The following is a 13,133-nucleotide window of genomic DNA, read 5'->3' on the forward strand; positions in this document are numbered from 1 at the left end:
TTCGGACGCAGCCCACGGCTTCAAGCAGTCGTCTATTTGCACGTATATCATGACAAATAATTAATTGCACTTGAAGCTTTCGTAAAATTAAAACACCGAAAACTGTATACGGTCCCATAACGAGGTGAACTGTATGTTGATACGTGAAATTCTGGAGGGAACGTCGGACGGCGTGGCGTGGGGACGTAATGACGTGTACCGTTGATCGATCTATGTTCTATAGCTGCATTTACATGGACAACAATAATCCACTCTTAATCCGATTAAGACCATACTCTAATTAAGAAACGACCATGTAAACAGCAATTATTACTTACCTTAATCTAATTAAGGTCATACTCGAAGTAAGCCCTAATCGAATTAAGACAGGTGGAGTACTCCTGTTTTAGTCGCATTATGGACGTGTATTACAGACATGTAAACACCTTAATCACATTATGAACGTCGTGTGTGAGTTTTCACCGCGTTTTGCGACAGGACACGATCACACACGGCAGTTTCACGTTTTACGGCGAACAAGAGAGTTCGGCCGCGTCCCAAATCACATACTTGCCTACTACAGGCCTGTAGTGGGGAAAAATGTATCTTGGCTACTATATAGACGGTAACTACGCGATTTGGGACACACCCACTGCTTCAAGCAGTTGTCTATTAGCAGGTACAGCATGACAAATAATTAACTGCACTTAGAGCGTTTGTAAAAAAAATAATAAATAAAAACACCCAAAACCGTACACGGTCCCATAACGAAGACGAACTGTATGTCGATACGTGAAATTCTGGAGGGACGTCGGACGGCGTGGCGCGGTGACGTAATGACGCGGGCTGTGAATCTAATTATGTTCTAAAACATGTAAAACGGGAACATGACAGGAGTATTCTAAAAGCGACTCATGTAAACACCTTAATCACATTATTATCTTACTCAGAGTAAGGTCAATAATTAGATTACTGCTGTCCATGTAAACGTAGTCAATGACATGAAAGGAATATTCTAAAAGCAACTCATGTAAAGACCTTAATCAGAATATTGTCTTATTCAGAGTAAGGTCAATAATTAGATTATTGATGTCCATGTAAACATAGTCAATGTCAGTGTATGTATTTTGTGGTGCACTTTTTGGTTACAGTGCATGACATCATGACAAATAACATCTGAGCATTTGATTCAGTGAGCTTTAGCTTTAATGGTGCCTTTAGAAGAATCATTTAAAACAAAATCTAATTGCTATTAATTATTTAGATCTATTGCTGCCATGACAAGGGGTGGACAAGTCAGTAGTCCAGGAGCCTAGAACAGAAGCAGATTATGTTTGCCTGACTGGTCAAGTGGGTTCAGTAGATAGCTCTGAATTTGATTTAATTTGACGTATATGTTTAAGCGTGTCTATTAGTGTGCACTACTGCTACCTACTACATTACTGATATAAACCAAGCACAAATCAGTCTGTCGGTAGATACTATTTTTCTTTTTTCCCCATATGGAGTAATTAACTTGTACAGATTATAGACAACTTTTTTTAGGAACAGGCAGGGATGTGGAAATACTCGCTCGCAAAATGAGCAGAATTCAGTGCAGTGCAACACGCAGTCAGCTTGCTGTCAAGCACATGGAAAATAAAGACACAGCCAGACTCGAATAACATCTTTTGAGTGGAAAGTGAGGCGAGAGTAACACAGCTCTTAGCCAAAATGTTAGAAAAAGACTTGGTACTGTGCAAACATGATGTACTCCATCAAAGACATTATCTGGTGAGGATAAAGACTATGGCAACAGACATCCCTTCCCTTTTTATTCCTCTTATCCCTCTTTACTTAATGTGCCTATCTATAGGAGCCATTATATAAGCTGCCATTTTTGTTTTGAATAGTTGAATATGTTCCCAGGCAACCAAAACGTGGGGTTGGCAAAGTCCACTAGAGCTCTCAGTTGCCCAGGGGACCAGCTAATGATTTTATGATTTTCATACCGCTGTGTCAGCTTTGAAATTTAAAGGCCTTGTCTCATAAATCAGATATGTGAGGTTTATTATTGCTCCAAAGTATAGTACATGAGTATGGGGTCAAGCTGCATCTTCAGTCCACTTATAATGATGTGCTCCATCTCTCATAGGTCTCTGGACGGGCGTCTGCAGGTGTCTCACAGAAAAGGCCTCCCTCACGTAATCTACTGCCGGCTGTGGCGCTGGCCGGACCTGCAGTCACACCACGAGCTGCGTGCTATAGACCAGTGCGAGTTTGCTTTCCACACAAAGAAGGACGAAGTGTGCGTCAACCCCTACCATTACCAGCGTGTGGAGACACCAGGTGAGCCCTCTTCGCAGAAGTGTGCTTGGGTCAAAGTGCTGCACATTAGTTATTCTCTGAAGCCTCAATCAATCATTTAATCATGATTATGAAATGGTACAGAACACTATTAGTCTTGTGTTGATTCGTTCTTGATTACCTCTTATTGTGCGTGTGCTTGCGTGTGCAGTTCTTCCTCCGGTACTGGTTCCCCGACACACTGATATCCCTGCTGAGTTTCCCCCTCTGGATGACTACAGCCACTCTATCCCTGAGAACACCAACTTTCCTGCAGGCATAGAACCTCTGATAAACTACATACCTGGTGAGTGCAGAGCGGGGAGAAAAAAAAAATCACATCGTCATACAGACATGCACACATTCTTGTCTGTTGTCTCTTCAACTTCATGATTTAAACTGTTTTGCCAAAGGGAAGATCTGGGACTCTTTGATAAATTTGCTGAAATTGCATGAGAAACCAGACTGATCTAGAGCTATCTATATCGGGACTGGCATGCAGGTGGCGTTTACTTTTTGGTCAGGACAAAGGAAGACCACATTCATTAAAATGTGAATGTACAGGGTCATCCCACAGCATTGTGCAGTGTATTTATTTCATACATTCATTCATTCATTCATCTTCAGTAGCTGTTTTATGGTTTAAATGAGATAAATTAGATTTAAATAGAACCCTCTACAAGTATGTACAAATGTATGATCAACATTTATGAGCATGAAATCAGAACTCTGAGTCTAAATCAGTATTTGAATTTCTTTTAGTAATGTTGCTAAAAAAAATACTGTTACTGTAAAATATGACGCGAGTAAAAAAAAAAAATCATCCAAATAAGGACTTGTGGTAAGAGTGGTAAAGTATTTAGTGAAAAAAACTACCCAAGTTGTGTGTTACATTACTAGTTACATAATAATTAGCGCCCATGAGCATCAATGAAAGTAAATGAAGATGTAAAGACGTTTATTAAAATGTGTATTAGATCATAACGATATCCCTTCGATCTGTGAAAGTATGCTATGCAAGGGAGTATCTGCTTCCTGTCTTTTGCTATCTAAAGCGTTATTACTCCCTCCAACTTGCACACATGCACTAAATAACTTGGTTACATAGCTCAAATCAGGCTTCAGTCATATTCAAGTATTCTGCTTTCATGTCTACTTAATCCAATGAACTGAAATTAGATGATGCTGAAATTAGATGGTGCTTGGGTTATTAGGTTACGTGTAAATGAAATTGTCTATGGCTGTTAGCCTAATATTAGCTTGTAGGGTGGCCGGTCAGTACAGCAGCAGACATTGTAGGTAGCCATCTACCATAGGCAGGAGAAGGTGCTGTAAACAATATTAAAAGTGGTCTGATTGGATTCATGACCAACAAACACATACATGGGGCTTCATTTATTAACATTGCTTTAAAAAAAAATATCTAAATTAATAAATTGGTATTCACTGATGTGTTTCGGCAGGTCAGACAAGCATGTGTAATAATGAGGATTAATAAACAACAGTTGCTCATTGATGTTGGTGGATATTTAAATACTGCCATGCCTGTATTTGATATGACATTCTGATCGAGAAATATTATTCTATTATTATTATTATTATTATATTATCTATAAAATTTTCTGTAGGAGAATAAGGTAAAAACACTCTTTTTCATAACCTATCTTTTTTTTATACACCCATCACGGGTGCATAAGGGTGCCAGTAATTGTGTATCTTAGCACCTCTTTTAAGAGTATATAAAAACATTGACTCTGGGGGCTCCCATGTGACATATGCCTGATCGTCAAGAGATTGCGAGTTCGACTCTTGACTATGCCACAGCCATCCATGGCTGGGAGCCTAGAGAGCAAATTTGGGCATGTTCTTTGGCTGGGAGGGATGGCATACTCCCTCTCCCCTGTCACTCACAGCAACAGTAGCCAATCATGGGCAATCATGAGCTCATGGATGTGGAAGAGGGCATATAGTGCTTTCCTCTGAGGGTGTTACGCTGTCACGTGATACAGCATGAGCAGCAGTTTAAAAAATGGTGTTGGCTGGCTTCACATCCCTTGGAGGAAGAACATATTTGCCTTTACAGTCCCTGGTTGGCCACTATCTTATCACTATCTAAATCATCAAGTTGGAGGGAAAAAATGAGGCAAAAAATGAGGCAAGCTGGAGGCAAAAAAACGAAACGTCCTCTCACATTCAGCTGTTTTTATTTCCAGCAAATTTCTTAACATGTGTAAATATTTGTATTAACATAAAAACATTCAACAACTGTGGCATTAAAAAAATGCCCGCTGTATCCCCAGTTTCGGAAATGCCTATAGTCTAAAACATGAGTGAAATAACTTGGAGTCACACATTTGTGCACTGGATCCTAAAAGAATGCACAGATTTATCAATAGTAGTGTGTAGACCAACCACTTGGCACTTTATGCTAAAAATCAGTCCAGCTCTAAAAAGCACTTTCCTCAAATTGTCCTCAAATTGCACAATATGTGAAACCCTGAAAAAAAATATTTTCTTTTCATATGAATATGAATTCTGTGAAATTCTGTGCATTTCTGTGGAAAAGGAATCCACAGATACCCTAATAATAGAGTTTCCCCTGACCAGTGAGAAGCAGACCAGTTGTTTCATGAATATATATGTGTGTGTGTGTGTGAGTGTTTCTATATATATATATATATATATATATATATATATATATATATATATATATATATATGTGTGTGTGTGTGTGTTTTTTTTGTCTCACCAAACCAATCTAGTTATTTTTCATGTTCATAATAGTGAAGACATTAATTGTTGAATATGTGTGTTATGGTGTTGAGCATGTACTTGATTTGCCTTGTATTTCAGAGACACCCCCTCCAGGGTATCTCAGTGAAGATGGTGAAAGCAATGATCAGCAGAATCACAGCATGGACACAGGTTAGAGCTTTCTTTTTCTCCGCCATATACCATTCTGATGAGAGTATTATTTTTTATTAGGGTATATTATGTTATATACCTCTGATTCAATCTAGCATGTCTCTGTTGCAGGTTCCCCAAACTTGTCACCTAGCCCTGTTTCCCCTGCAAGTAGCAACCCTGGTAAGAACGACCAGCAGTTACTTGTTATCTTAAGCACACGTATTACAGTTATCTCTAAAGACCTTAAATTAGGTCAGGCAGTCAAGAAGTAAATATTTTCATTCTAAATTTGAGAAATCTTCCTTCCTGAAGTTAAAAGCAAGCTTGACAGCCCTGTTGAGAAAGGCTTTAAATTCTTCTCGAATTTGGTCTTTCCACCCACAGAAAACTAGTCTAATATGGATGATCTGTTACGTTATGTCTACAAAGTGTGTGTGTGCATGCATGTGTGTCAGGGCCTTTATGATGTGATTATTGAGGATGGAATTGTTCCTCTCCATTGCTGTTATAGAGCAGCAGCTGATTACACTATCCAAACTCTCTTGTAGCCTAGTTTAAACATAAATTGCCACTACATTTGAGCTTACACCTGCCCCCTCTGTGAGGTGTTTTTACTCTGACTATTAATGAATTCTGTTTTCTTTTGAGTTTGTGAGGAAATTATTTTATTTTAAGAAATTTCTTCATGTGGGAAATATTTTTGTAATCGTAAAATACAACCCAGATGGATTTTTATCTATGGTTAAAATATAATTAACATTGCTTGAAGTATCTTGTTGGTGCATGTACCAACAAGCGCATACATGTATTTCCTGTTTGATGATTCTTGTTAAGCTAGCATTACACTGTATGATGTTCAGCCCACAGACCAAATCCCATATTATAAAACAATTTTGATTGTGAGCTGGAGTTTGGTGGTCTTAAAACGCACAAAGTGACATGCTCACCAGTGGCCAATTAAGTGCCACTACGACCAAAGACAAGCTGATGTTCTAGCAGCGTCAGTAATTATTTTTTATTAAAATTGAATGACCCCAGTCTAAAAGCCAGTAGGAGGACAGGATAGGATTATGCAAAATCTAAAGAGAACATGCCGGAGAGAAAATATCCTTATTATCTAAGGCTGACTTTGAAGAATGTTTGTGACACCATTTTCTGCACAAGCCTGGATCGCACTGATTGGTGATGTAAGCAGAATGTAGCAATTTTCTTTCATTGCAGGTCTATACTTGCAGGATCATCATCATATGTTTTGACATGGAGAACATTCTGTTTTAGAATTCAGCCAAGATTTTTCGGCTCATCTCATACAGTTTGACAAGTAATAATTAGTAAACCGGTTCACATCCCTGCAGCATAACCTGAAGAGGAAACGTGAGATGCAGCAACAATATGTGGCATTCATAGAAAACATCTTTGCCAGTGGACATGCCGAGGTAGCGCCGCCACTGAGAGAACATGATGAATGTTGGTATCTTCCAAAATTTGGGATCTACCATCCACAAAAACCCAATCAGATTAGGGTGGTCTTCGATTCCAGCGCTCAGTACTCCGGTGTCTCCCTCAATGACATGTTCCTCACAGGCCCCGGCCTCAATAACTCCCTGGTGGTTGTCCTGCTACGCTTTCGGAAGGAGAAGGTTGCAATCATGGTGGACATTCAGCAGATGGTCCATTGTTTGTTGATGCGTGAAGACCACTGCAACTTGTTCCATTTTTTTTAATGGCACAAGGACAGTGACATCAACAAGGAAGTCGCTGCATATCGGCTGAAGGTCCACGTCGTTCGAAATGGGCCAGCTCCTGGTGTGGCCATATACGGGCTGCGAAGAGCCATAAAAGAAGGTGCACAGGAGCATGATGCCGATTCTGTCAAGTTTGTGGAAAGGCACTTCCATATTGATGATGGCTTGGTATCCGTGCTGTCTGAAACCAAAGCAGTCGACCTGCTCCAACGAGCACAGGCCTCATTCGCTGAATCAAAGAGGCCGTCCTGCGCACCAGTAATTAAGGACCTAGATCTGAGTGGAGAAACTGCACCCACACAACGGAGCTTAGTTCCGCTCTGGGAGATCACGACCAACATGTTCACCTACCCCGCATCGACCATGAACAAACCACTTACCTGCCATGGAGTCCTCTCCACTGTCAACAGTGTTTTTCCCTGGATCTGCTGGCACCTGTCATGATCTAGGGAAGAGCCCTCCTCAGAGAACATAGCTCTGAACTGTCAGACTGGGACACACCTCTCTCGGATTACCAGTTAAGCAGATGGGAGGCCTGAAGTGATTTCTCCATTACCTAAAACAGCTTCATGTTCTGCGTACTTACACAAGCTCACTCACTGAAGCAGTGTACGCAAAATTGTGTGTATTCTCGGATGTGTCAACCAAGGCAATAAGTGCTGTGATGTACCTGAAAGCACTTCAGAAAGATGGGCCATGTTGAAGTAGGATTCGTTATGGGCAAGGCAAAGCTAGCACCCCTGTTCAGGCCTACGATCCCAAGGCTTGAACTGTGCACCGCCTTCTTAGCAGTAGAGATGGCATATCACATCCAGGATGAGCTAGATCTAAAGTTGGATGCCATAAAGTTCTACACAGACAGCAAAGTAGTGCTCGACTATATTTGAAACGAGTCAAAACGATTCTACGTGTATGCCCACAATAGAGTCCAATGTATCCGTCAGTCCTCAAGGCTTAAACAATGGCACTATGTACGTACAGAGGAAAACCTTGCAGACCATGCATCGAGATCTTTACCTGCATTTTGCCTTGCACAGACTTCTTGGTTCACCGGGCCTTCCTTCCTTCGTCAGCCACCTGCAGAGAAAACACAAATGAGTGAGACATTTGAGCTAATTGAACCTGAAAAGGACTCTGAAATCCGACCAGAAGTACAAACCTGTGCTACTAAACTGGAAGAACCAGCGCTTACCTCTGACTGCTTCCAATGCTTTTCCACCTTCACCTCCCTAGTGAGAGGAGTAGTATTCCTCATCCACATGGCAAGATCCTACAAACACTCAAACCAAAACAGCAAATGCAAAGGTTGGCACAGATGTAATTTACCTCGTTCCCCGGGTGAGACGGCCCAAGCAAGGAATGTTATCCTTAAAGCAACACAAAAGGCAGAAGAACCGTCAGCCTTCCAAGCCAACCAAGTAGAAGCCAGAAGTAGCCCCTTGCGGAAACTCAGGACGATCATGGAGGACAATCTCATTTGTGTTGGAGGCTGACTAAAGCACTCTCAGCTTTCAACTGCAGAAAAGAACCCAATGATTCTGCCCAAAGATAGCTACATTTCCCTACTGCTCACATGACATCACCATGAGCAAGTGAAACATCAAGGCTGCTACTTGACTGAAGGAGCGATCAGGGCAACAGGACTGTGGATCTTGGGAGGCAAGATGCTAATAAATTCAGTACTCCACAAATGCATAACCTGACCCAAGCTGCGTGGGAAGCTGGAAGAACAGTGCATGGTGGACCTACCACCTGACCGCCTCAAAACCTGCCCTCCTTTTTTGTATGTGGGGCTCGATGTATTTGGACCCTAGTCTGTCACAACCAGACGCACCACAGGAGGATAGGCAGAGAGAAAGCGGTGGGCTATCATGTTCTTCTGTACGAGTTTGTGAGCTATGCATGTCGAGGTCATAGTGTCTGTGGATACATATAGCTCTCTGGCGATTCTTCGCACCCAGAAGCCCTGCGAAACACTCAGTTCCTATTGTGTTACCAATTTTATTGGAGTGTGCAAGGAGCTTGGGATGGACAAATGGAGCAGAGGTACCTCAGTGAGCGGGGATGCACACAGATCTCACAGGGGAGGCTCGTAGGAGCGCATGATCGGCATTGCCAGAAGAATCCTAGATTCACTGTTTCTGCAGCTAAACACTCACCTAACCCACGAAGTGCTTTGCACACTGATGGCAGAGGTCACAGCTATCATAAATGCATGACCACTTTTACCCGTATCTACAGACCCGGAACAACCCTTCATTCTCTCACCGTCGATGCTCCTTACACAGAAGACAGGAGTTCCACCTCCTCCTGGAGACTTTTCAGACAAGGACCTGTACACAAGTTCAGGCTCTTGCAAACCAGTTCTGGACCCACTGGAGCTGCGAATACTTACCTTCAAGTTGGAGATCTAGTTTTGCTCAGGGACAAGCAGACAGGCCGCAACTGCTGGCCCATGGCCAGGATCACTGCCATATTCCCTAGAAAGGATGGACATCTAAGAAAGGTTGAGGTGACAATGACTGACCAAGGCAATATAAAAACCTTTCTGAGGCCATTTGCAGAAATTGTTCTATTTCTACCAAAGACTGATCTAGAGACTAATGTTCTGGACTCCCATAAGTTTTTAGTGCCCTCACATGCAGTGTGTTGACCTTTAAGGTCTCTTAAAATATTTGTTGGTACTTATCTTTAATTGAAAATGGGAAGTTGATCATTACTTCAGTTTAAAAAACTTGTTTGTAAAATTAATAATATTTGTCATGCGATGATGTCACTTCCTGTTTAGTCACTTTCTGTTAGTTCTTCCTGGTTCTGCACGAAAAACAGACAGACATGGTGTGCACTTTCTAATAATCCAATTGCATCCAGTATGAGGCATCATAGAGGCTCATTTATGACATTAGACATGTTAAAGATCATATATTAGTAATGATTTTGTTAAAAAGATTATGTTTGATAAGTTGTTTAAAAATAAAACGGTTTGTTAACTATTGTGTATAAGCTAAGAGCAATGCTAGTAGCCATGGTAACTGCTGCTTACAGTGGGATTCAGCAGTGTATATTCACGTTTAAAGCTATTCAGTGTAATGTTTAGTCAAGAACATGGACACCGAATATTATTGTATTGCTTTTATTTACAGTTTTCACCAGCATGTTAATGAGGAAGTGGGACAGCAAATGGTCAACCTTACTACGACTCTGTCGTGTAACTACGGTTTAACTTGGTGTTTAGTCAAAGTTTCGACGCACTGCACAAGAACATCACACTCAATGTATAGTTTAGGACAGATTGTACACCCTGACTAACAACGGAACATACATTCAGCTTGGAGAACTAGCTGCAGATGAGTAATAGTTTAACACGTGCTCGAAAACAGCCAGAGGAGCTGGCCTCTGTGTGGAAGCCACAACTCTGGAGAGTGTTTGTGGGTCATGGTTAACCTATCAGTGGCCAGTTTATTTGTATATTGGGCAATGAGCACGTGAAGGAAATGTGGTAACTAAGAAGATTGTTTCTGTTTTGCTGCTCAGTTGTTTGTTTCTGCTTTAAGATGACACTAGAACAGGATGTTTTCTAGAGAATTGGAACATTGTGAGACATCACTTGACAATAACATTTGTATTATTTTAAACTGTGTGTTTGCACATGGCTGCATTAGTGCATGTGGTTAAAGAGCTCAGAGAGGATCATGCTCATGAGGTCATACTCTGTAAGTATGTAAGTGGAAACCTCATATGAAAGTAGTGTGTGTTTCTGTCCCTTGACATTATTCAACCTCTGTAGTGAGTTATTGTGCCCACTTCTTTACATAATCACTGCTCACAGAACCTACAGTATATTGCAGTGTGTCTGAATATTCACTTTAAAGTATGTACTTGGATGTGCATTTATGTTTTTGTAGTAGTTACTTTGTTTTGCTATTTCTCAAGTTCTTATTTTCTTTTTTGTGTTGATGTGCACGTGTGTCTTAGACCTGCAACCGGTAACATATTGTGAGTCAGCGTTCTGGTGCTCCATCTCGTACTATGAGCTGAACCAGCGGGTAGGGGAGATATTCCATGCATCGCAGCCCTCTCTCACTGTGGACGGCTTCACAGATCCGTCCAACGCTGAGCGATTCTGCCTGGGTTTGCTGTCCAACGTGAACCGCAACACCGCCGTGGAGCTCACACGCAGACATATCGGTACGACACCTCAACATTTATACCTCCGCTGGCCATTTCCGTTCAATACGCAGTGCTGGGCTTAGATAAAGTTAGCTGTAACATTATTACATGCCTGGTTATTCTTTTTTTTTCTCTCTCCTGCTAAGGTCGGGGAGTACGGCTGTACTACATAGGTGGTGAGGTGTTTGCAGAGTGTCTGAGTGACAGTGCCATCTTTGTCCAGAGTCCTAATTGCAACCAGCGCTACGGCTGGCACCCCGCCACAGTGTGTAAGATTCCTCCAGGTGAGTCAAGCACGCACAAAACACACAGCACGCCTTGTGTCAGCAAAGCTGTGATTGATGGGATACACTCTTAAGTGTACTTGATGAATCATTCATGCATGCTCTGACGTGTGTGTGTGTGTGTCTTTTTCCTTTCAGGCTGTAATCTAAAGATCTTCAATAACCAGGAGTTTGCGGCTCTGTTGGCTCAGTCTGTGAATCAGGGATTTGAGGCTGTGTACCAGTTGACCCGCATGTGCACAATCCGCATGAGCTTCGTCAAAGGATGGGGAGCAGAATACAGGTGAACACACACATACACTCACACAGGCATTAAAAACTATCAGCTGCAAACGGGTATAAAACCAGGTAGGTTATAATGGTGTTTGGTTTTGACTTTGTTTGTTACTGAGGGTCAGTTGGCACCTCAACAGCAAGGAGAGACTTGTAAGCTGAATCTCTTGTGAAATATTTCTAGCTCATTCTCGTTATGCATCACAGCCGAGGTCAATGAGGTTATAGCTGGGGGGATTGTGTAAGGTGTGACTCACAAAACATGTGTGGTCCTTGCCAAAGATCAGCAGTGAGCTTTTAATTTACAGCCTTCATCATTAATAAGCACACATACACTCCTAATCTCTCACTTCCTTACCCTCAACTTTACCACACCCTCACTCTTACTCCCCTTATCTGTCTCTCTCCATGTATCATTCTTGCTGAGAAAATTCAACCAGCAGAGGTTGAAACTCCTTTAAAACATTCATGGTTGTGGTTTGCTACTGGGGAAGTGGTTATGTGGACCAGACGGAACTGAAATATATCCACATGCGATATGGAGGAAGAGTCAAGTTTGTCAGCACTTGGCAACACTTGAAATGCCATTGTGATTCGCTGTGAGAAGTGGAGCGAGGGAATGAGGTAGCAGGAGAGCCTCGTCTAACAGGGCAGGAACGCAGTAGGTGGCTGCAGTAGGATGTAGGAGGTATTCAAAGAGATGGAGGGTGAGATCTAGCGAAACCAGTTACAGGTGCATCTCAAAAAATTAGAATATCGTGGAAAAGTTAAGAATATTGTGTCAAGCCTTTTCAGGTGTTTTGAGTTAATCAGCTGATTAGAGCTCTTCTCAGGTCGATATTTCTGTATTATAATTTTTTTTTATTCTTATATTTTGAGATACTGGATTTCTGATTTCCATGAGCTGTAAGCCTCAAGAAAAGGAAACAAGAAAAGGATTGAAATATTTCATTTTATGTGTAATGAATATAGAATATATGAACAGTTCCACTTTTTGAATTAAATTATGGGAAAAAAAAGAACTTTTCCATCCATCCATCCATCCATCCATCCATCTTCTACCGCTTACTCCTTCTTCAGGGTCGCGGGGGAACCTGGAGCCTATCCCAGGGAGCATCGGGCACAAGGCAGGGTACACCCTGGACAGGGTGCCAGTCCATCGCAGGGCACAATCACATACACACTCACACACCCATTCATACACTACGGACAATTTAGATACGCCAATCAGCCTACCATGCATGTCTTTGGAATGGGGGGGGCGGAGGAAACCCCCGCAGCACGGGGAGAACATGCAAACTCCGCACACACAGGGTCCCGGCGGGAATTGAACCCCGGACCCTGGAGGTATGAGGTCACAAGCAGTGATGTAGAAAGTTTGAATATGACCTGGCAAGACATGCTTTATTTGCTTTTATAGTAAAATTCTCGAATCAGGACGCGCGTATTA

At 41.9% G+C, this 13,133-nt stretch overlaps 1 protein-coding gene across 1 annotated transcript in view; it reads left to right on the top strand.

Annotated features, from left to right (window-relative positions):
- smad3b (SMAD family member 3b) overlaps positions 1-13,133 on the top strand; it is a 34,515-nt gene that overhangs the window by 17,123 nt on the left and 4,259 nt on the right. Inside the window, exons 2-8 of the mRNA XM_047154952.2 lie at positions 2,114-2,307; positions 2,477-2,611; positions 5,158-5,229; positions 5,341-5,391; positions 10,932-11,144; positions 11,273-11,410; positions 11,549-11,693. Of these exons, the coding sequence (XP_047010908.1) occupies positions 2,114-2,307; positions 2,477-2,611; positions 5,158-5,229; positions 5,341-5,391; positions 10,932-11,144; positions 11,273-11,410; positions 11,549-11,693 (948 nt within the window). The remainder of the gene's footprint in view (positions 1-2,113; positions 2,308-2,476; positions 2,612-5,157; positions 5,230-5,340; positions 5,392-10,931; positions 11,145-11,272; positions 11,411-11,548; positions 11,694-13,133) is intronic.

Source organism: Ictalurus punctatus, chromosome 4, assembly GCF_001660625.3.
Source record: "Ictalurus punctatus breed USDA103 chromosome 4, Coco_2.0, whole genome shotgun sequence".
Taxonomy (NCBI): domain Eukaryota; kingdom Metazoa; phylum Chordata; class Actinopteri; order Siluriformes; family Ictaluridae; genus Ictalurus; species Ictalurus punctatus.